This window comes from Rhinopithecus bieti, unplaced genomic scaffold (genome assembly GCF_001698545.2).
Source record: "Rhinopithecus bieti isolate Rb0 unplaced genomic scaffold, ASM169854v2 scaffold_3043, whole genome shotgun sequence".
NCBI lineage: Eukaryota > Metazoa > Chordata > Mammalia > Primates > Cercopithecidae > Rhinopithecus > Rhinopithecus bieti.
Genome location: NW_016804580.1, coordinates 1,825,159 through 1,849,915, shown reverse-complemented (window position 1 = coordinate 1,849,915; position 24,757 = coordinate 1,825,159). Strand labels below are relative to the sequence as shown.

General features: G+C 40.3%; 1 protein-coding gene across 1 annotated transcript in view; it reads left to right on the top strand.

The window, feature by feature from the left end:
- Window positions 1–21,561, top strand: part of HACD1 (3-hydroxyacyl-CoA dehydratase 1) — a 28,726-nt gene extending 7,165 nt beyond the window's left edge. Inside the window, 7 exon segments of the mRNA XM_017869196.1 lie at window positions 6,859–6,897; window positions 6,899–6,974; window positions 7,161–7,179; window positions 7,257–7,345; window positions 11,428–11,549; window positions 16,825–17,003; window positions 21,081–21,561. Of these exon segments, the coding sequence (XP_017724685.1) occupies window positions 6,859–6,897; window positions 6,899–6,974; window positions 7,161–7,179; window positions 7,257–7,345; window positions 11,428–11,549; window positions 16,825–17,003; window positions 21,081–21,163 (607 nt within the window). The 3' untranslated portion in view covers window positions 21,164–21,561.
- The last annotated feature ends 3,196 nt before the right edge of the window (window positions 21,562–24,757 follow it).

The following is a 24,757-nucleotide window of genomic DNA, read 5'->3' as shown; positions in this document are numbered from 1 at the left end:
TTTTTTTTTTTTTTTTTTTAAAAAAAGACAGAGTCTGGCTCTGGAGTGCAGTAGCACCAGCTCAGCTCACTGCTCAGCCTCCCAGGCGCAAGTGATCCTCCCACCTCAGCCTCCTGACCAGCTGGGACTACAGGTACATACCACCACATGGCTAATTTTTTAATTTTTTGTAGAGACAAGGTCTTGCCATGTTGCCCAGGCTGGTCTTGAACTCCTGGGCCCAAGCAATCCACCCATCAGCTTCTTGTGTGGCTGGGACTACAGGCATTACGCCACCACGCCCGGCTAATTTTCTTGTATTTTTAGTAGAGACGGGGTTTCACCAGGTTGGCCAGGCTGGTCTCAAACTCCTGACCTCAAGTGATCCACCTGCTTTGGCCTCCCAAAGTGTAATTTCTTATGAAACTGCCAAACTGGTTTCCAAAGTGGTTATACCCTTTTATCTTCCCTCTGGCAATGAATAGGACTTCCCATTGGTGCACATCCTTCCCAACCCTTGCTGTGGTCAGTCATTGTAATTTTAGACATTCTGAGAAGTATATTGTGTTATCTCTTTGGGATTTTGATTTTGTTTTCCCTAGTAACTAATGATACTGAGTATCTTTTCATGTGCTTCACTTGCCAATCGTATATCTTCTTGGGTATAGTGTCGGTTCAAATCTTTTGCCCATTTTTAGCTGGGCATGGTGGCTCACGCCTATAATCCCAGTACTTTAGGAAGCCGAGGTGAGTGGATCACGAGGTCAGGAGATCGAGACCATCTTGGCTAACACGGTAAAACCCTGTTTCTATTAAAAGTACGACAAATTAGCTGGGCGTGGTGGCAGGCGCCTATAGTCTCAGCTACTCGGGAGGCTGAGGCAGGAGAATGGTGTGAACCCGGAGGTGGAGCTTGCAGTGAGCCGAGATTGTGCCACTGCCCTCCAGCCTGGGCAACAGACTGAGACTCTGTCTCAAAAAAAAAAAAAGAAAAAAAGAAAACCTTTTGCCCATTTTTTTCTTTAATGGGCTGTTTGATTTCCTATTACTGAGTTTTGAAAGTTCTTTATACAATCTGGATACAAGTGCTTTACCAGATATGTGATTTGCAAATATTTTCTTCCAGTTTGGGCTTGACTTTTTATTCTTTTAACTGTGTCTTTCAAAGAGCAGGTGTCTTAATCTTAGTGAAATTCAGTTTCTTGGGCGTTTTATCCTTTATGAATCTTTCAGCTTGACTCATTATTGGCATGAGTGCCGGTGTATAATCAGTGGAAGCACTCACATATTGGCTGCTAAAGGAAAGTATAACTTTTATCTAGAAAAGGCACTTTAGATGTGTCAGTGAACAATGTATGAAAGTATAGGCCACACATGGTGCCTCATGCCTGTAATCCCAGCACTTTGGGAGTCTGAGGCAGGCAGATCACTGGAGGTCAGGAGTTCGAGACCAGCCTGGCCAACATGTTGAAACCCCATCTCTACAAAAATTCAAAAATTAGCCGGGTGTGGTGGCAGGTACCTGTAATCCCAGCCACTCTGGAGGTTGAGGCATGAGAATCACTTGAACCTGGGTGGTTGAGGTTGCAGTGAGCTGAAATTGCATCAGACTGGGCGACAGAGCAAGACTCCATCTCAAAAAAAAAAAAAAAGAAAGTATGGAGTGTATGAAAGTTGAAGACTATCTTTGGTACAAGCCTCCAAATGGCTAAAGAAGGTATACAAAGGAAATAGCAAGCTAGAATATTGTTTTTCAATAATTATTGAAATAATGGATCTAGGCAATGATCATCAGTAACTGCTAGTATCACAAAAGAGAGAGTCTGACCAGGTGCAGTGGCTCACACCTGTAATCCCATTACTTTGGGAGGCTGAGGCAGGCAGATGGCTTGAGCCCAGGAGTTCAAGAGTAGCCTGGGCAAAGTAGGGAGACCCCATCTCTACCAAAAAAAAAAAACAAAAAAAAAAACAAAAAAAAATCCCACAACAGCAAGAACAATAATGAGCCAGGGTGGTGGTGCACCCCTATGGTCCCAGCTACTCGGGAGGCTGAGGTGGGAGGATTGCTGAAGCGTGGGAACGCAAGGCTGCCATAAGCCACAGGTACACCACTCACTCCAGCCTGGGGGCCACAGCGAGAATCTGTCTTAAAAAAAAGAAAAAATCCTAATTGCAGAAATTCCAATTGCTTTTGAAATATTTTCTGTTTGTTTTATTATAGTTACTAAGCAGATAGATGAAGGAATTTCAAAGCTAGTTCAATACAGGACCCTTAGAAGACTTTGACTGTCACCCCTTGTGATGGAGGGCTTAGGAAGTGAACCCTGATGCAACTGGCTCCTGGCCTTATTTATGGAAAAACAGACAAGAGGTTAGAACAGATGGTTCGATGGGTCCCTTCAAACCCCTGAGCCTGTCAATTTCTTTTATTTCCCATAGTTGAGTGAGTGGCAGGATCATGATACTATGCTAGGTGGTACAATACTGCCACCTATGGAACAACAGTAGAACTTGTTATAATGTTAACGATGCATGGATTTTTATACAATGCTATTTAAAAATGTAGAAAACTTGCCATTCAAATGATTCCTTTGATTGGTAGGTTAATAATTGCCTCTCAAACTTATCTTTTGTGGACATCTGATTTGGGTTCACCTGAAAAAAACAAGCGTATGGAAAATGTGAATGAAAATACCTTAATAAACTTTTTGTTTTCTTAGAAGAAATACGGGGACTTGGAATTGAAGATAATACAATCATAACACTTTAGTTGTGGAAGGTACCTAAAGCATGATTCAAATTAGTGCCATAGGATCAGTCCAGCACTGAGTTCAGTGTTGGCACTCACATGAGATGAATCCATCAGTCATAGCCACAGTGAAGCTAGGGAAGAGTGGAAAGGGGTCAGGACTAGGGAGTCTAGAAACTACACAGGTCCCGTTTCAGACTCAATCATTAACTTACTCTTAAGACTCAGGTAAGTAACTCAATGTCTCTGAAAGATGATTTTCTCATCTAAAAGAGTGGCCTTCAAACTTTTTGGATAGCATGCTACTATCAATTAAAATATTTGAGCATAGACTCTCCATATAACTTAAAAAATATATAATGTAAATGTGCATTGCTATGATTAGCTGGTATCTCAGGGCACAGTATATACTTAGAGCCAGACTGATACAGCATAGTGGCTTAAGAGCATATACTCTGAGCTTAGTGGTGGCTGTGTGACCCTCTCTGCCTATTTTTCAGTAGTGAAATAGGATAATAGAAGACCCTTATATTCAGTAGGATAATAGAAGACCCTCATATTCAATAAAATAGCCTCACAGGGTTATTGTGAGGATTTGCGGTTAGTATGTTATGCATTGAAAACAGTGTCTGAGACATAGAAAGCACTCTGACAATACACTTATTATTGTCATTGTTATTACCATGAATATGTCTGCATTTCAAAGGTCCTTGTGTTCCTTTCAGACATTTACTTGACTTCTTGCCAATCTGATGAACAAGTCACTGCTTTTACCTTATTATGTTCTAGGAATAGAAGTGTCATTCTGCCATCTTATTGTTCTCTTGAGCACGCATTTTCATCAGATTCAGTTAGTAGATTCTTTGCAGGAATCTTTTCAAGCCATTGGTCCACTGTATGAGTGTTGTTGTAAAAATGATCATTTTAAATTTCATAAATCCACTTACTAGACTTTTGGAGACTATCTAAAAAGACTAGGGTAGCTCCTCATTTCCCTGGGTGAGTTATTAGAGCTTTTAAAAAGCTACAGATGAGGTAAGTTGCTTAAACTTAAATGTGCTTTTGTAATTACAAGGGAAACTGGAAAAAAATAACTTCTTATTGATGACTTTAGGAAGAGTAAGAAGTAGTATGAGAAAGCTGGTCTCTACAAGTCTAGCTTACATTTAAAGTACCATTAAGTCACAGAACATAAGCTATATTTATATGCAAATGTAAGTTTAATAGCGGGGCATATAGTATTTTTTTTCTTTTTTCTTTTCATCTTTTGTTTTTTTTTTTTTTTTTTTTTTGAGACAGTCTCTTTGTTGCACGGCTGGGACTTTACCAGTGGCACAACATGGCTTAACTGCATCCAGGCTCTGTGGCTTCAAGGTAATCCTTTCCCCACTCGCCTTCAAGTTAGGGGAAACCACAGTATATTGCCATTCATGCTCTAAAATTTTTTTTTTTTTTTTTTTTTTGAGACGGAGGGTTCTGGCTCTGTCACCAGGCTGGAAGTTGCTGGGGCCGGGATCCTCAGCTCTTTCAAGCTTCCGCCTCCCCGCTTCAACGCCCATTTCTTCCTGTCTCGCCTCCGAGTAGCTGGACTTTCAGGCGGCCACGTTCGGCTCGGCTAGTTTTTGTAGTTTAGTTAGGAGGAGGGGTTTTCACGTGTTAGCCAGGATGGTTTCTCGTCTCCTGGGACCTCGTGATCGGGCCCGTCTCGGCTCCCAAAGTGCTGGGATTTACAGGTTGAAGCCACCGCGGGGCCGGCCATTCTAAATTTTTTTTGTAGGAGACGGGATCTGCCATGTTGCCCCAGGGCTGTTTTTTTTTTCTTTTTTCTTTTTCTTTCTTTTTTTTTTTTATTTTTTTTTTATTTTATTTTTTATTTTTTTTTATTTTTTTTTTTTGGAGGCGGGGAGTTCGCTCTGATCACACCCAGGCTGGGAGCGCCACAGTGGCGGGATCTGGGCTCATGGGCAAGCTCGCTCAACGGGTTTACCACCATTCTCCTGCTCAGCTCAACGAGTAAGGCTGGGTGAAGACTTACAGGCGCCCAACCACCCTCGCCGGCTAGGGGTTTTTTTTTGTATTTTTAGTAGGACGGGGTTTCATGTGTTGCCCAGGATCGGTTCTCGATCTCTTTGGACTCGTGCTCGCAACGTCTCGGCCTTCCCAAAGTGCTGGATTTACAGGGCTTGAGCCACCGCGCCACCGGCTTTTTTTTCTTTCTTTTCTTTTTTTTTTTCTTTTTGAGACAGAGTCTCACTCTGTCACCCAGGCTAGAGTGCAGTGGCACCATCTCAGCTCACTGCAACCTCCGCCTCACGGGTTCAAACAATTCTCCTATCTCAGCCTCCCGAGTAGCTGGGACTACAGGTGCCCACCACCACACCTGGCTAATTTTTGTATTTTTAATAGAGACGGGGTTTTGCTGTGTTGGCCAGGCTGGTCTCGAACTCCTGATCTCAGGTGATCCACCCACCTCAACCTTCCAAGGTGTTGGGATTACAGGGGTGAGTCATGGTGCCTGGCCTCTGTTTTTTTTTTTTTTTTTTTTTAAACAACCTTTTTGAAAGCAGGCCCATGGCTGATCTCCTACCTGTGGCTTGGCAATTGTTGTCATTGTTGTTGTTGTTTTAGTGAAAATTAAGTAAATATTAATTGATGACTTTTTTTTTGTCCCGAGATAGAATCTTGCTCTGTCACCCAGGCTGGATTGCAGTGGTATGATCTCTGCTCACTGCAACCTCCGCCTCCCGGGTTGGAGCAATTCTCCTGCCTCAGCCTCCTGAGTAGCTGGGACTACAGGCGTGCGACACCACGTCTGGCTAATTTTTGTATTTTTAGTAGAGACGGGGTTTCACCATGTTGGCCAGACTGGTCTGGAACTTCTGGCCTCGGGTGATCCGCCTGCCTCTGCCTTCCAAAGTGCTGGGATTCCAGGTGTGAGCCGCCGCACCCGGCCCACTTAACCTTTTTAAAGTATAAGTTCAGTGGCATTAAGTATGTTCACATTTTTGTGTAACCATTACTTCCTTCTGTCTCCATAACTTTTCGTCTTGCAAAACTGAAACTGCACCCAGTGAATGCTAACTCCTCGTTGCCCCATCTGTCCCCAGCCCCTAGCCACCACTATCCTACTTTCTGTCTATGAATTTGACTACCCTAGGCATACCTTATATAAATTAAATCATACACACTAGGCATGGTGGCTCACATCATGTAATCCCAGCACTTTGGGAGGCTGAGGTGGATGGATCGCTTGAGTTCAGGAGTTTGAGATCAGCCTGGGCAACATGGCGAAAACTCATTATCTACAAAAAATACAAAAATTAGTTGGATATGATGGCGCACACCTGTGTAGTACCAGCTATGGGAAAGGCTGAGATGGGAGGATCGCTTGAGCCCTGGACGTCAAGGCAGCAGTCAGCCACGATTGCGCCACTGCACTTCAGCCAGGGTGACAGAGTGAGATCCTGTCTCAATCAATCAGTAATTTGTTAAAGATGACAGCAACACATAATGCAAACAAAGAAATTTTTTAAAGAAAAAAAGATCATACAGTAGTAGTCCTTTTGTACCTAGCTTAGTTCACATAGCATAAGGTCTTCAAGGTTTATCCATGTTGCATGATATGTCAGAATTTCTTTTCCTTTTTAAGGCTAATATTCTATTGTCTGTATAGACCACATTATCTTTTTTTTTTGAGATGGAGTCACGCTCTGTTGCCCAGGCTGGAGTGCAGTGGCACGATCTCGGCTCACTGCAAGCTCCGCCTCCCGGGTTCACGCCATTCTCCTGCCTCAGTCTCCCAAGTAGCTGGGACTCAAGAGCCCGCCACCTCGCCTGGCTAATTTTTTGTATTTTTAGTAGAGACGGCGTTTCACCCTGTGAGCCAGGATGGTCTCGATCTCCTGACCTGGTGATCCACCCGCCTCGGCCTCCCAAAGTGCTGGGATTACAGACGTGAGCTACTGCGCCCTGTCTGTATAGACCACATTTCAAGTACCCATTCACTCACTTATGGACACTTCGGTTGCTTTCACCTTTTCACTATTTTGCATAATGCTGCTGTAAACAGAAATGTATAAATCAGTGGTATTAAGTTTGAAAGAACTTTATAAAATACTTTTTTTTTTTAGGTGGTTGGTTCTAGCTATTGCCATGGTACGTTTTATATGGAAAAGGAACACACAGAGGTTTATATAAAAGTGTTCAGAAGACACTTAAATTTTTCCAGACATTTGCTTTGCTTGAGGTAAGTTTTCCATCATGCTGTTTTTCTATTGCTGTAATATTTATGTGAATATTTTTTTGTTGTGCAAAATCAATATGATTTTGCTGATTACATACCACCTATGGATTTGCTTAATACCAATGTTGACAGTGGTTTATTTAATGTTTTCTATTATTGACGTAATGATTTTTTTCTATTTGCTTACAGATAGTTCACTGTTTAATTGGTGAGTTTTTGCTTTAATTTTATACTTTTATTATAAATTGCCTTTAGGGCAATAGTTGACTTGTTTTTCTTTTTAAGGAATTGTACCTACTTCTGTGCTTGTGACTGGGGTCCAAGTGAGTTCAAGAATCTTTATGGTGTGGCTCATTACTCACAGTATAAAACCAGTAAGTGATGCAAACATGTTGTCTGCTTGAGCCTGCAGGAAAGCTTTCCATTCATAGGAATCTAAAATATTAACATTTGTATATTTCGGGAAGTGGAAGCATTGGACAACAAGGAGTTGGGTTTGAGTTTTAGGTATTGTGCATTGACTTAGTGCCTTAGCAGATTGGCTTTGAAACAAACAAAGCCAAATATTGGCATCTTATATCCATAATACATTCTCCTTTGATATTTTCCAGTTTTTGAAATTAGTATTCAGACTCTGTCAAATAAGCGGCAGAAAATGTTCTTTTTTGTAGAAGTTTCTTTTCAATCCAAGTTGTCCTCTTTGATTATGTAATCAAAGTTGTCATTATAAAATTTATTTTTTCTGGCCAGGGGCAATGGCTCACGCCTGTAATCCCAGCATTTTGGGAGGCCAAGGCAGGTGGATCACCTGAGGTCAGGAGTTTGAGACCAGCCTGGCCAACATGATGAAACCCTGTCCCTATTAAAAATACAAAAATTAGCTGGGCGTGGTGGCGAGCACCTGTAATCCCAGCTACTCAGGAGGCTGAGGCAGAAGAATTGCTTGAACCCAAGAGGCAGAGGTTGCAGTGAGCTGAGATTGTGCCACTGCACTCCAGCCTGGGCAACAGAGCGAGACTCCATCTCAAAAAAAAAAAAAATTATATCTCATTTAGCATTGAGTATTATAGCAACAGACATAAAAAGTAAATGCAGTTCTATAGATCTGAACAAATGGAAAAGACTAAAAGTTAGAAGGGGTCAAAGGATAAAAATTTTAATTAGGAGGAATTAAGTTCAAGAAACGTATTATGCAACGTAGTGACTGTAGTTAATAGCAATGTATTGTATATTCGAAAATTGCTAAGAGAATAGGGTCTTACCACAAATAAATAAGTATATATGGTAATACATAGGTTAATCAGCTTGATTTAGCCATTTCACATGTGTACATGTTTTGGAACATCATGTTGTACACCATAAATATATGCAATTTTAATTTCCAATTAAAAATAATTTTCAAAAAAATGCTAAGGAGCTGAAGGAAAATTAAACAATTTTTATTGAGGCATGACAGGAGACAGACCTAATTACTGAATCTAATTAATATTCAAACCTTTTAGGCGAGATAGACACCATGCTGCTATGTCAAGATACTGGGCATTTTTAAACCCATGTTAGGGCCAGGCGAGGTGGCTCATGCCTGTAATCCCAGCACTTTGGGAGGCCGAGGTGGATGAATCACCTGAGGGTCAGGAGTTCGAGACCAGCCTGGCCAATATGGTGAAACCTCGTCTCTACTAAAAATACAAAAATTAGCCAGACGTGGTGGCGGGCGCCTGTCATCCCAGCTACTCGGGACGCTGAGGCAGGAGAATTGCTTGAACCCGGGAGGTGGAGGGTGCAGTGAGCTGAGATCGCACCACTGCATTCCAGTTTGGGCAGCAGAGTGAGACTCTATCTCAAAAAAAAAAAAAAAAAACCCATGACAGGAACATTTCCCATGTGAACCCTTCTGACCTCTTGACAGCCTTCAGAACCTCCTGTCTCCCCAAGGACAGATCTCTGGCCTCCTTTCCATTTCTCAGATGCCTTTCTTATCTCAGATTGGGGACTGACACCTGACCTCTTCTGTGTTCCTCTTAGCTTCACTGGCCTCCTGTGTGTGTGGGGACAGCTCATTGACTTCCTGCCCTTTATACTTTATCTCTCGTGACTAGTATCTTTCACTCAACTTGCATGATTTACCTGTTCCCTAACCAGCGACTGCCAGACAGATAGTGCAGACAGCAGTGAGCACATGGCAGGGGAGAGGCAAACTATTAATTAACTTTGCCTACTCGTTTAAAAGCAGGACTACAGCATTAACAGACGAGAAGAGAGACTCTTCCAGGCAGTGAGGGAATATGATAGCTGAGTTAGGACCACCATGAGTCTGAAGAATGAAGGAGAAGAAAGACAACATTAACTAGACATTAACTAGAGAGATGGAGGTAAAGGGAAGCTTGAGAGTCGCAAGTTCCAAAAAGGAAACAGGACCCATCTGCCCCGTTTATCCTCCAGAGGATCTCTGCCTTAATGTTCCTATTTATTTTTTGCTGACGATAGTTTCCCACTGGTACTTATTCAGCCCTCCTTAATTAATTCAACCAATATTATTGAATGCATTCTGTACACCTAGTGCTGTTCAAATTTCTGGATTTACAGAAATGAATAAAGTGGGCTGGGCGTGGTGGCTCATGCCTGTAATCCCAGCACTTCGGGAGGCTGAGGTGGGTGGATCACTTGAGGTCAGGAGTTCAAGACCAGCCTGGTCAACATGGTGAAACCCTGTCTCTACTAAAAATTCAAAAGTTAACCAAGTGTGGTGGTGCGCAGCTGTAGTCCCAGTTACTTGGGAGGCTGAGGCAGGAGAATCTCTTGAACTCAAGAGGCAGAGGTTGTAGTGAGCTGGGATTGTGTTACTGCACTCCAACCTGGGTGACAGAGCAAGACTCTGTCTCAAAAAAAAAAGAACAAGGCAATCCCAGCTGTCAAGTGTACTGGCTGTTGGGAAGTGGGGGACACTTAACTTGGAATCATGCACAGATGCTAATAGTGCACCTCATCTGTGCCTGACAGTGTGTGCTGGGATATGGCTGTTGACAATACAAACATGGTTCTCACTGGTGGAGCCTAAACTTGGGAGAGAAGCTGAACAAATATTTAATTATGTAAGTGTTAAGTGCTTTGAAGCAAGAGCTCAGTATGCATTGCAGTATACCTAGGGACTTCGTCTGACGTAGGCAGTGAAAGAAGGCTTCCCTTAAGGGGGGATACAGATGTTGAGCGCTGACATGTACAAGAATTAGCCAGACAACTCTTAGTACAGATTGGCAAATGCTACAATACAGATATGAGCAAAGTACAGTAGAAGAAGGGTGTTGGGCTGGGCATGGTGGCTCATACCTGTAATCCCAGCACTTTGGGAGGCTGAGACCACCCTGGCCAACACAGTGAGACCCCGTCTCTACTAAAAATACAAAAATCAGCAAGGCATGTAATCCCAGCTACTCTGGAGGCTGAGGCACAATACTCATTTGGACCTGGGAGGCAGAGGTTTTAGTGAACCGAGATTGCACCACTGCATTCCAGCCTGGGTGACAGAGCAAGACTCTGTCTCAAAAAAAAAAAAAAAAAAAAGAAGGGTGGTGAGCAAATAACTGCTCAGGGTGAGAGGAGAGGGTTGGAGACAGTTTTCTAGAGGGCGAGATGTTTTAGCTGAATCTTGAAAGATGGGAAAAGATTTGTTATGGAATAAGAGAGTAACATTCCAGTGAGAGGGAATAACGTGTTAAATTGCACAAGTTCAGAGCATATTCTGGAAATAACGAAATCTAGTGTCACCAGAGAGAGAAGTAGGTAGGAGGGTTGAGTAATTGTAGATGAAGTTGGAGAGATTTCTGAGCAAGGATTGTAAAGAACCTTGAATATGGTGTGCAGGTATTAGGGCTCATCCTTCTGTGAAGCAGTATGGGACCAGTGAAACTTTTAAATCACAGGACTTAGCTAATTCTAATTTGTTTTTTATTTGCTTCCTTGATTTCTTTTTAAAAGAAAACTTGCATTCATGAGGAGAATAAAGAGAGGAAAGACTATTTAAGAAACAGTTACAGTAGTCCAGATGAGAGATGATAAAGCCCTGAATTAAAATAGTGGTAAAAGGGCCAAAGATGAGTAATTCAAGCGTTGGTCTTACAGTGGAACAGGTGTGATTCAATGATTACGAGAAGTAGGAGGGTCAGATTTTGGTTTCAGCAAGGTAACACTGTCCTCCGACGATAGCGTTGTTGCCTGAAGTGAAGGACGAGGGAAGAAAAACCAGTCTATGGTCAACTATTCCTGTGCATAGGATATATTTAAGTTCCAGGTTTATAATTAATTATGTTAACGGTGACTGCATTAAGTTTCCTGTGTTGCATTTGCGTAACCCTAACATTCCATTATAAATAAAAGGCAATAAATAAGTAAAGTAAGTACCTTCATTGAAAAGCAAGTTCCAGGTTGAATGACACTGGATTTCTCTGTAATTCTGCAGATCCAGAATGAGGAGAGTGTGGTGCTTTTTCTGGTCGCGTGGACTGTGACAGAGATCACTCGTTATTCCTTCTACACATTCAGCCTTCTTGACCACTTGCCATACTTCATTAAATGGGCCAGGTGGCGATGTCTTGCCATTTAGTTTCTCATTGTCCTGTGCGTGCTTATTTTGTGTGCTAACGCCAGAGAACTAAAATTCGTGTTTCAGTCCCATGATGCCAGAGTGCTGTTGCTTTAGATATTAGCTGATACAACTAATAATAATAATTGTATTATTTATTTAATAATATTAAATAATAATTATATGAGTTATGCTTTGTATTCTAAAAGTGTAATGATCAGAGAGGAATTGTATTAAAAAATATTTTGAGTGAAATCAATGTAAGACAAATTATTGTAGTATCCTTAACCTCGGAATTGGTCATTCATTTTTTTTTGGAAAACACAATAAACATTTTTGGAATTAGCTTAAATAAGCAGTGCCAAAAATATGGTGTTTTTTGGTCTATGACATAAATTATTTTAAGAGTCAATCTAGCAGCCACAATTTATGTCATTTATACAATGCGATTGGTTTTTTTCTTTGCTTTAAGTTGCAGAGATATTTTTAATAGTCATACTTACTTAAAATTGTATTATTTGGAATGTGGATAAAATTTATATTTGAAGGGCTCCAAATAGATCCTAAAGCAACAGTTTTAAAGCAAAAGATATCTGTTCTTTTGAAGTTTGAATTCTTTGAGCCACTGAGATTTTAGAAAGTTGTTATAAAAGCAAAACTCTTTGGAGAACAAGTCACAAATCAGTATAGATTTGTTCACTTTATTCTTTGTATTATATTTATGGTAGCAGTAACAATGACAAATGGTGTGTGCCTACTGCATGCCTGAAATGCAGGTATGAACAAAACAAATTCTCTGCCTTATGACGAAGACAATACATAAACTAATAGATATGTGATATGTCAGGTGGTGATAAATGCTGCTGGGATTATAGGTGTGAGCCACCATGCCTAGTCAATTACTCTTTTTAAATCTCATGTATTATACATGTTCAAATATAGTAAATGAGAATATATAAACCAAAAAGAAGGAAAACTACTTTTAAATTACTTTACTTATAATCTGTCTACCCAAGGATAATCACTGTTAATTGTGTTTTATGGTGTTTTTTTTTTTTTTTTTTTTTTGAGACAGGGTCTCATTCTGTCACCCAGGCTGGAGTGCAGTGGCACGATCTTGGCTCACTTCAATATCCACCACCTGGGCTCAAGCGATTCTCCTGCCTCAGCTTCCCAAGTAGCTGGGAGTACAGGTGCAGGCCACCACACCTGGCTAATTTTTGTATTTTTTGTAGAGAAGGGGTTTCACCATGTTGCCCAGGCTGGTCTTGAACTCCTGAGCTCAACTGATCCACCCACCTCGGCCTCCCTAAGTGCTAGGATTACAGGTGTGAGCCACTGCCCCCAACCATGTTATACATTCTTTTAGACGTTTTAATATTCTCTAGCTCTTTTTTAGACACTTGTGGCTTACCACTTTGCATATGATGAAATACTTTGAAATTATAATTTGAGCTTAAGTGTCTTGTCTGTCATAAGCAGGTTGCACTATGATTTACATGGATTTGGGTGGTCTTAATCTTACTGTACATGAAAATGTATTTACCTTTAATGACTGGGCTTTTTAAAGGTTGGCAATTTTGAATGTAGCGGGACTCTAATCCTAGAACACATTAATATCATTTCGCATGACAATGTTCTGGACCTCTGGCATCTTTAAAAATACTAACTCATCATCTACTCTCTTTTCATGTGCTGAATTTACAAAATTTGTCTGAAGAAGATAACAGAATATACGTTGCACATTTTCCTGAGGTCAGGCACATTAGACTTGATGACTTTGTGTGTCTGTCTTTTGGAATGCATTTGCATGTCTTGAGTGTCTGTAAAAGTTAGAAACTGCCATAGTATGTTTAAATTTGCTGTTTAGAAAGTGTTTATCCATTGCAGACTGGGCGTGGTGGCTCATGCCTGTAATTCCAACACTTTGGGAGGCCAAGGTGGGTGGGTCACTTGAGGTCAAGAGTTCGAGATCAGCCTGGCCAACCTGGTGAAACCCCATCTCTACTAAAAAATAAAATTAGCCACATGTGCCTGTAATCCCAGCTACTTGGGAGGCTAAGGCAGGAGAATTGCTTGAACCAGGAGGCGGAGGTTGCAGTGAACTGAGATCATGCCACTGCACTCCAGCTTGGCAACAGAGAGAGACTGTGTCTCAAAAAAAGAAATTGTTTATCCATTGCCTTAATGTTAAACAAGTTATACAATCTTTCAGTCTTTGAAATCATTTGTTGCATAATATATTGTCAGCTGATCATAATCATAAATGTTTCATGTCAAAATGAAACATGTCAAAAGATCTTAAAATCCCAGCCATCTAAATATACTTCCCAACCCCATTAAGTAATGTAAAATAATATTTGTATTTATGCTCAGATGTTGAAGATGTTGTTCTCAAATAAAACTACACTTTAGAAATGGCTTCTTATTTATAAGTAGTTTAGCCTATTGTTATAGTTTGAATATACTTTGATTCTACTTATGTGTTATAAGTGTCCTTGGAAAAGTCCTCAGAATAAGTAATTGTATATATTATATTTTCATATTGATTTCCATTTTAATTTAGAAAATTCACTCCCTTCAAAAAACTTTTAGACAGTAATTGAGAACCTTCAAAGAAGCACTGTATCTTTTTTTTGAATGTGGTCTATCCATAGTTAAATCTCCCATACTGCCCTCAGAACTTAGAGAGGTAGTAACATGCAATCTTTTTGAAGTGCAAGTAAAGTCAAATAAATTATATAATTTGTTCCCATTTCATTATAAATTTTCACTGCCCTTAAGACTTTCAATTAGCTTATTGTAGGTGTGTTAATTTTTTCTTCTATTAAGGAATAATCCTGCCAAAAAAAAAAAAAAAAATTTTTTAAAACCCAAAAAAAAAAAATTGCAACTTAATCAGTTTGGGTATTTTATTGAGTTAGGTATATAAAATGTCCAGTTACGGGATTTAAAAAATTGAGGTACAGGGAAAGATTGAGTTAAATGATACGCAAATAACTGCCCAAGACTGGTAAGAAAGCAGGGAGTTTCTCCAAGGCCAGGAAGGGATTAACAGGTACAGGGAGGGAATCATTCTTCTTTCTTGAACAACTCATCTATTTTGGCAAATAATTCTGCCCTCCTCCCCATATCCTATCTTCGCATATCCCTGACATATAGGAATAAGGTGATTTTTAATTTGTCTCCAAGCTTGTTCAATACTGACAACTTTGACTTTTCTTTATAGATATTTCGTAATGCCAACAAAATGATTAAATACAGATTGGATTTTTTTTCCGTCAAAAAGTTGACCTTTTGTTTTAAATTAAAAATTTTTTTTAATTAAATTAAAATTTTTTGAGACAGGGTCTTGCTGTGTCACCCAGGGTGAAGTACAGTGGTGAGGTCTTGGCTCACTGCCCGCTTGACCTCCTGGGCTCAAGCCTTAGCCTCCCAAGTAGCTGGGGCTACAGGCACACACCACTGTGCTCGGCTAATTAAATTTTTTTTAATTTTTTTTTTTTTTTTTTTTTTTAGAGACAGGGTCTCACTATATTGCCCAGGGTGGTCTTGCTCTCTGGCCTCTTGACTTCAGTTTTCTGTGGTTACTGTTATATAGTGACTGACTCGGAGAAAAACGATTTTTTTAAAATGAAGAAATATGATCATCTTGGATCCTTTGGGCCCCTCTTATTGGGGCCCAGCCAGTAGAACACAGAGTGTTTCTAATAGGAGGCATACATGATGCCTGGCCTACTGTGTGTTCCAGACCTTGCCACAGACCAAATGAACACATGGTGACTTTGGATTTAGAGTAGAACTTTCTTTTCTTTTCTTTTTTTTTTTGAGACGGAGTCTCGCTCTGTCGCCCAGGCTGGAGTGCAGTGGCCGGATCTCAGCTCACTGCAAGCTCCGCCTCCCGGGTTTACGCCATTCTCCTGCCTCAGCCTCCCAAGTAGCCGGGACTACAGGCGCCCGCCACCTCGCCCGGCTAGTTTTTTGCATTTTTTTAGTAGAGACGGGGTTTCACCGTGTTAGCCAGGATGGTCTCGATCTCCTGACCTCGTGATCCGCCCGTCTCGGCCTCCCAAAGTGCTGGGATTACAGGCTTGAGCCACCGCGCCCGGCCTAGAGTAGAACTTTCTTAGCTCTATTTTAAACAAGCTAACTCTGCCTTTAATATGGGAATTCAGGAAGTAACTTGTCAACTTGTTTTGTTACGGGAGCAGTTTTAGACAATATAATATACTCATTAGTAGCTATTCATGCTTCAGGTGTTATTATCCGTTTTCTGCAATAATTGCTTTTCATTAGTAACCACAAAGACTTTTCCAAATGCCTCTTAAAAATAACTACCTTGGTAATTTCAAGGTTTAGATATAAAATTTAGGATAATCACTGGTCTTTTTAAACGCAGTGTTTGATCAATAAATTACTAGCTGCCGCGGACAAAAGCAGTCATTTGTGATTTTATGCACCAAAGAAGTTATCATTACAATACCTTTTTTTAAAAGTTACATAGGTTGGGCATGGTGGCTCACGTCTGTAATCCCAGCACTTTGGGAGGCTGAGGCGGGTGGATCACCTGAAGGCAGGAGTTCAAGACCAGCCTGACCAACATGGTGAAACCCTGTCTCTACTAAAAATACAAAAATTAACCCGGCGTGGTGGTGTGCACCTGTAATCCCAGCTACTCAGGAGGCTGAGGCAGGAGAACCTGTTTAACCTGGGAGGCGGAGGTTGCAGTGAGCCAAGATTGCGCTACCGCACTCCAGCCTAGGCAACAGAGTGAGACTCTATCTCAAAAAAAAAGAAAAAAAAAAAAAGAAAAGAAACCCAAAAATTAGCTGGGCATGGTGGCACGCACCTGTAATCCCAGCTGCTTGGGAGGCTGAGGCAGGAGAATTACTTGAACCTAGGATGTGGAGGTTGCAGCGAGCCAAGATTGTGCCGCTGCACTCTAGCCTGGTGTCAAGAGCCTACTCCATCTCAAGACAAAACCAAGAAAAACTACATATACATTTTTTAATATACAAAAGTATTTCAGTACTCTAAAATAAGTTGATACTATTTTATTAAAAAGACATTGCCTATTGTGGAAACTGATACTAGGAAAAAAAAGGATGATAATTAATAAGCAAATGATTAAAGTAGAACTATTAACTTTATGTAAGATTATGGTAATTATGTAAAGAAAAGAGAATTTTGAAGTTTAAATTTAGTAGTAGCAATAGACTTGTAAAGTCAAGTAACTATTCTAGAAAATAATTCTCTGAGGTTTTCTTTCTCCAGATATAATTTTTTTATCATCTTATATCCTGTCGGAGTTGCTGGTGAACTTCTTACAATATATGCTGCCTTGCCGTATGTGAAGAAAACAGGAATGTTTTCAATAAGACTTCCTAACAAATACAATGTCTCTTTTGACTACTATTATTTTCTTCTTATAACCATGGCCTCATATATACCTTGTAAGTATATACTTATTAGTACTTTGATTTGACATACGATGTGGAAATTTTTGAAAGGATATAATAATAGGGGAAATAATTAGAAATAATTGCTTATAAATACGTTAAAACTTCAGTTTAACCCCATATTTACTGTTAATTTGGGAAAATTGAAGGGAGAGTGAGGCAGAAGACATTTCACTTGCTATGAGAATAAAGGCAAGTAAATTAATGCATGGATGATTGCTTTCTCAAAATCATGTAAACATCAGCTTAGTATGATTTGTTTTTTAAAGAAAGACAAAAATAAATTATGTTTAAAGCATTAGTGCACTTTTTACAAGCATCTAGAATTATATGTCTGAATATAAACACTCTATCCAAGAAAATGTGAGATTATTTCTATCTATTCATTAAGCATATATTTGGAAAAATCATCTAGGAGTAGCTTTGAGTCTTATTTGTGTTGCTCTATGTACTTGCAAATAATAAAGACTCTTTTCTTAAAGGATTTTGAATAAGTCAGCCTCTTCACTAATTTCTCATCATCTTTCAGTAGTTGCAGTGAATTGGTGAGGCTTTGCTCCATTTAAGTGCTAATAGTGAGGCAAGGCTCAGTGGCTCACGCCTATAATCCCAGCACTTTGGGAGGCCGAGGTGGGTGGATCACCTGAGGTCAAGAGTTCGAGACCAGCCTGGCCAACATGGCAAAACCCTCTCTCTACTAAAATACAAAAATTAACTGAGCATGATGGTGCATGTCTATAATCCCAGCTACTCAGGAGGCTGAGGCAGGAGAATCATTTGAACCCTAGAGGCAGAGGTTGCAGTGAACTGAGATGGCACCATGGCACTCCAGCTTGGGTAACAAGAGCGAGACTCTGTCTCAAAATAAAAAAAAAATTTTTTAAAAAGGGGGGGCTAATAGTGATATATTTTTAGGTCAAACATTGATATGATATAAATTATTTCATCTAAAGGAGATGAGCATAAAACTTGGGCAGCCCCTTGAGGTCTCCAACGTTTTTTTGTTGTTTTTTGAGATGGAGTCTTGCTCTTTTGCCCAGGCTAGAGTGCAGTGGTGCAATCTCAGCTCACTGCAATCTCTGCCTCTCAGGTTCATGGGATTACAGGCGCCTGCCACAATGCCCACCTAATTGTATTTTTAGTAGAGACGAGGTTTCACCATATTGGCCAGGCTGGTCTCAAACTCCTGACCTCAAGGGATCCGCCCACCTTGGCCTCCCAAAGTGCTGGGATGACAGGCATGAGTCACTGCACCCAGCCTATGTCTCCGACTTGTATCTTTCCCAAAGTCAAAATTGACTTAGTGGTGAAAGATGTGTTTTCCCCTTGTCTTCTACCACTTCAGCCTGATTCTGTATCCGATTTTCTACTCCAGCCAGTTCAGGAGAGCTAAGGAGGGGATGTCTACTCTAATGGTTCACATCCCTCTCTTTTCCTAATGGCAGGTTAATGGTAGCATGGCTTGAACAGAACCAGAGCTTGCTTAGGTATCTGACAGTTACAGGTTCAAACAGTGGGTTCTCCTCTTCCTCATGGCCTTTGAGGCATCTCCATGGAAATGGAGGGCCTGAAGCACCTTTTTCAGTTGTCCTGGGAGATGGAGACTCTGGCCTGTACCAGTAGCAGCTTTTCAGTTCACCATGCTCCCAGCTACTGAGTCCCACTGGCCAGAGGGTCACTCACCTCAGGACATGTTTTCCACTGCATTCTTTTTTTTTTTAATTCCCTCCTCCCCTGCATTCTTGATGTTAGTAATAAATCAATTAATTTTACTTTGCTTATTAAATCCTTTGCTAATTAAAAGTACTTTTTGAATACTTAGTACTCAAAAGTAGTAGTAGTATTTCTCATTTACATTAAGATGAAAGAGGTTAAGTGAGTGGCTTAAAAATCACTAGCTTGGCCAGGCACGGTGGCTCAAGCCTGTAATCCCAGCACTTTGGGAGGCCGAGATGGGTGGATCACGAGGTCAGGACAGCGAGAGCATCCTGGGTAACACGGTGAAACCCCATCTCTACTAAAAAATACAAAAAAACTAGCCGGGCGAGGTGGCGGGCGCCTGTAGTCCCAGATACTCCGGAGGCGTAAACCCGGGAGGCGGAGCTTGCAGTGAGCTGAGATCCGGCCACTGCACTCCAGCCTGCACTCCAGTGAGCGAGATTCCGTCTCAAAAAAAAAAAAAAAGAAAGAAAAAAAAAATCACTAGCTTGTGGCCAGGTGTAGTGGCTCATGCCTGTAATCCCAGCACTTTGGGAGGCCAAGGTGGGTGAATCACTTGAGGTCAGGAGTTCGAGACCAGCCTGGCCAACATGATGAAACCCTGTCTCTACTAAAACACAAAAATTAGCCAGACATGGTAGTGGGCACCTGTAGTCCCAGCTACTCCGGAGGCTGACGCAGGAAAAATCACTTAAACCGGGGAGGCAGAGGTTGCAGTGAGCCGAGATTGCACCACTGCACTCCAGCCTGGGTGACAGAGTGAGACTCCATCTCAAAAAAAAAAAAAAAAAATCACTAGCTGGTGAATAAAGCCAGGGTTTGAACTCAAGCCCATACCTTCTGTTCAGCTACTCCGAATTTTATGGAAGTATTTACAATAATTGGTCAGTGAGTTTAAGTAATTATGACCTGAATAAATTTAGCCCCCTAGGTATATATAATATGATGGTAACCTTTCTTGGGAAGTACTTAATAGAAAGAAATAAAACCTATTGTGTATTTTTGCTCTGTTTGAGCTAAGTTTACAAAGAAATTTTTACCCAAAGTTGCCTAAGCAGGATATTCAAAGCTTCTTTTGTGATAAGGTTCATTGGTTTGATTATTCTGATCATCATATTCAGAAATATTTTTACACTGGTATTGTTTATAGCTGATACTAATTTGTTTATCCACCAACATTTATACTATGAAACACCGGTTTGGAACACTGGTTCAAATTGGTTCAAAATAATTCTTCAAATTTGACTGCACAGATGACAATTTGTCCAACTGACCTAATAACATATGTATTTATGTGTTTATTATATAATAGACTAAATACCCTCACACCCAGCCAGGAGGAGCTTCTGCTTTAGGCTCTGTTAAGAGGACCTTGTTGTAGCCCTTTTCTGGTCACTCCACACAGCACCCCACTGCCTTCTAGATCACATTCCAGAAACCTGAGACCATGGAATTTGCTACCCGGATGGCAATAAGCATGCATCTGGGCCCTAACCAGGCTTCTTCCTCGATCCACTGTCCTGAGGGTTAACTACGTGCCAGTATACGCACCCCTGAGAAAACAGGATAGCCGGGGGGCAGCTGTTGGTCAGGGATATGGATGAAGCTTAGATGTATGCACTCGGGTATCCTCACACATGTGCAGGAGGCCCCTTGCAGTACAGGATACGGCCAGTAGAATGGAGAAGGGGAGGCTGGGTGGGCCAGTTTTCCCTGTGCTGGAATGTTCTGGCACAGCATTCCAAAGAGTTAAGCATTCTAAATTCAAACATGGTCTTCTAAGTCGTTATGAAGGTATTTTTATCAAGGCATTTAAGTTTGTTAAAAACAAGCAAAAATAGGCCAGGCACAGTGGCTCATACCTGTGATCCCAGCACTTTGGGAGGCCAAGGCAGGTGGATCATTTGAGGTCAGGAGTTCAAGACCAGGCTGACCAACCTGGTGAACTCCCATCTCTACTAAAAACAGAAAAATTAGGTGTGGTGGTGGTGCATGCCTGTAATCTCGGCTACTTGGGAGGCAGGAGAATTGCTTGAACCTGGGAGGCAGAGGTTGCAGTGAGCTGAGATCATGCCACTGCACTCCAGCTGGGGCAATAGAGTGAGACTCTGTCTCAGGGAAAAAAAAAAATGAAAAGCAAAAGTAAAAAAAAACCCCAACAGTTACAGCATTAGAATATTTAGGCATGTGGTATGTGGGCTTCCATTTGCACTCTTACACTCTTGAGCTCTGTATATATCCAGGGAACAGCAGTGCTATGGGATGTATTTACTCTCTAACATTGCCACATTTACTAATTCAAGTATAAGTAATTATAAAGCAATAGCTTCTTTTCTTTTCTTTTCAATGAAGTGTTTCCACAACTCTATTTTCATATGTTACGTCAAAGAAGAAAGGTGCTTCATGGAGAGGTGATTGTAGAAAAGGATGATTAAATGATCTCTGCAAACAAGGTGCTTTTTCCAGAATAACCAAGATTACCTGAGTCCAAGTTTTAGTAACAAGAATAAAGAACTTTGTGAAATATCATGGATTGTATGGTTTCTTAAAATATAACTCGAGATGTGGTATTTGCCAGTATTTGTGTTCTTCTTCTGCCAGATCTATTTTGTACAAGAACTGTGCAAATATCAGTAACTCTTGGGTAGGTATTGATTATTAAGAAAATAATTAGGTGTATTATCTGGGGAAAAAAAATCTTTTACTAAATTTTTTTGAAACATGCTCAAAGCTTTTTAAATCAATATTTAGAAATTAGTTTAATGATTTACGATTATACGTGCCAGTGATATTTATGTGATATTTATAAATGAAAATAAATGCAAAATTATAACAACTTGTTAATAATGTATTGGTATTTTTGAACCCCTAATCTATTTTTTCAGGAAATAAGGCAGCGTTATGATTAATAACAATTTTTGGAAACGTGGATATAATTTGCTAAAGTAAGACTGTTGATGTAGATAAAGTAGCAGCATAAAAACACACATATATTCAAGTAGGTGTCATAGTTGGAAAATATTCTTTGGAAATATTTCTAGGCAGTTGAAATTACTTATACTGCTAAGGAAATCTATTCTTCATTTAAATTAGCCACTTAAGGATAAGTTTTTCAACTGTGAAGGTTTTAAGGAGCTAACAAGAGCGTAAGTATTTGCCCCACTGTTAAAAAAATAACATGACATCTGACTATAATGTATTCAGTCTGGGAGTGGTAGCTCACACCTGTAATCCCAGCATTGGAAGGTTGAGGCAGGAGGATCATTTGAGCCCAGGAGTTCAAGACCAGCCTGGGCAATATAGCAAGACCCCATCCCTAAAAAAGATACAAAAAAAAAAAAAAAAAAATTAACCGGGCATGGTGACACATGCCTGTAGTTCCAGCTACTTGGGAGGCTGAGGTGGGAGGATCACTTGAGCCCAGGAATTCGAGGTTACAGTGAGCTATGATGGTACCACTGTACTTAAAACTTGGGTGACAGAGCAAGACCCTGTCTCTGAAAAATAGTGATGATGATGATAAGGATGAAGATGATGATGCTGTACTCAGAGCTTTGGTTGAGAAAGTCTCTATACTGTAGAATTATCTCATTAACAATTGTTATGATAATCCCTTTATGGTACTTATGTAACTAAACATTTTGGGGTATGATCATTAGACAGACTCATTTCATTCTGAATTCCGTTGAATAGCAAAAAGTCTTGTAATAAAGTTCCTGTCCTTGTGTTTAATAAAAAAGAAACACCAGAGCTACTTTCATACTGCCTTAATTTGTAAGTAGGTCCTTTAAAAAATTTCCCTCCTTTATTCAAGTATGTTGATTTACTAACCCAGCTTTTGAGAGAATATTAAATATGTGACTTTAAAAGACAAGGAACTTTTTTTCCCCACTATAGATATCTAGGTGTAATTTTGGCTTTGAATGTTCTGTATTGTTTCCATTTATAATCAACATGTAACATTACACTTTTTAAAATGACTTGATTTTATGTTACCACCTCCTTTACAGATTATTTTCACATAGAGATTTGCAGTTCAGAACAGTTTTGCAAACTTTTACTTTAAATAACTTGGTTTTTCAAAGGTGCTATTTCTTTTATTACATTACATTGTAATGTTTCCTCTGCAGCTGAATGTTTCGTTGAGCAATTAGGTTACTAGTTCTCAAAAGTCCTAACATTCATTCTGCTCTTACTCTATTTGATCAGTTTCATGTTGGATTTTTATATGGAAGAAATTGTCAGGGAGTCTTTACCTTTGCTTACATAGTATGAGAATTTCACATATTTTATTAGATGCCTGTCTTGCAAAAAGTATTTTAAATCATATTTCTAAAATTTGCATTAATTCAACTAGTACTGCCTTCAAGTGGCTGTAATACTCTTTTTCTTCTTACGTTGTGGAATATCTTGAAGTAGGAATTGTGATTAACTTTAATAAAAATGAGAGTATGTTAAACTATTTGGTGACCCTTTAACATATGCAAAGTACACCTAAACTTCAGATTTCGTTTATCTTCTATATTCAACCAATTGTAAACAGTTATTTGTTTGGAAAATGAAGTGCTAAACAGTAGTTTGATTTTAAAAGGAAAAAATATTTGAAATGCCTTTACACTTATGTTGACAGAAAAGAGTCAAACTCTGTAAAATATTTGAAGAGATTTATTCTGAGCCAAATATAAGTGACCATGGCCCATGACACAGCCCTCAGGAGGTCCTGAAAACATGCGTCCAAGGTGGTTGGGGTGTACGTTGGTTTTATACATTTTAGGGAGGCATGAGACATCAGTCAGATACATTTAAGAAATACATTGGTTTGGTCCAGAAAGGCAGGACAACTGGGGGTGGAGGATTCCAGCTTATAGGTAGATTTTAAATTTTTCTGGTTGACAATTGGTTGAGTTTATCCAAAATCCTGGGATCAACAAAAAGGAATATCTGGGTTGCAATAAGAGGTTGTGGAGACTCGGGAGTTCGAGACCAGCCCGGCCAACATGGTGATGTAGCAGGACAAGCTGCAGACAAAACCCCTCAGACACCGAGTTGTGGAAGGAAAGGGCTTTATTTGGCTGGGAGCTTTGGCAAGACTCAGGTCTCCCAAAACCGAGCTCCCTGAATGAGCAATTCCTGTCCCTTTTAAGGGCTTACAACTCTAAGGGGGTCTGCGTGAGAGGGTTGTGATCGAATGAGCAAGCAGGGGGTACATGACTGGGGGCTGCATTCACTGGTAATCAGAACAGAACAGAACAGGACAGGGATTTTCACAATGCTTTTCCATACTATGTCTGGAATCTATAGATAACATAATTGGTTAGGTCAGGGGTCATTTTTAACCAGGCTCAGGGCACGTTGCCGGGCTGTCTGCCTGTGAATTTCATTTCTGCCTTTTAGTGTTTACTTCTTCTTTCTTTGGAGGCAGAAATTGGGCGTAAGACAATATGAGAGGTGGTCTCCTCCCTTAATGAAACCCCATCTCTACTAAAAATGCAAGAATTATCCAGGTGTGGTGGCGCACCCCTGTCATCCCAACTATTCGGGAGGCTGAGGTGGGAGAATTGCTTGAACCCCGGAGACGGAGGTTGCAGTGAGCTGAGAACGTGCCACTACACTCCAGCCTGGGTGAGAGTGAGACCCCATCTCAGAAAAAAAAAAAAAAAAAAAGGTTGTGGAGACCAAAGTTTCATCATGCACATGAAGCCACCAGGTAGCAGGCTTCAGAGAGAATAGTTGTAAAATGTTTCAGACTTAAAGTCTGTGTTGATTTTAATGCTGGAGATTATAATCAGGCATGTCTGACCCCACTTCCTGTCATGGCCTAAACAAGTCTCTCAGGTTACATTTTAAAAGAGCCCTAGCTGGGGAGGAAGTCCATTCAGATGATTGCGGGTGGGGGCGGGCAAGGTGCTTTTATTTTTGGTTTACATCCTGTTCTGTGACTGCATCTTCTTTTGAGCTTCTCTGTAAATCACCATAACTTTCAATAGCCAAATCAGGACTTGTATCAGATAGAACTTTTTTTTTTTTTT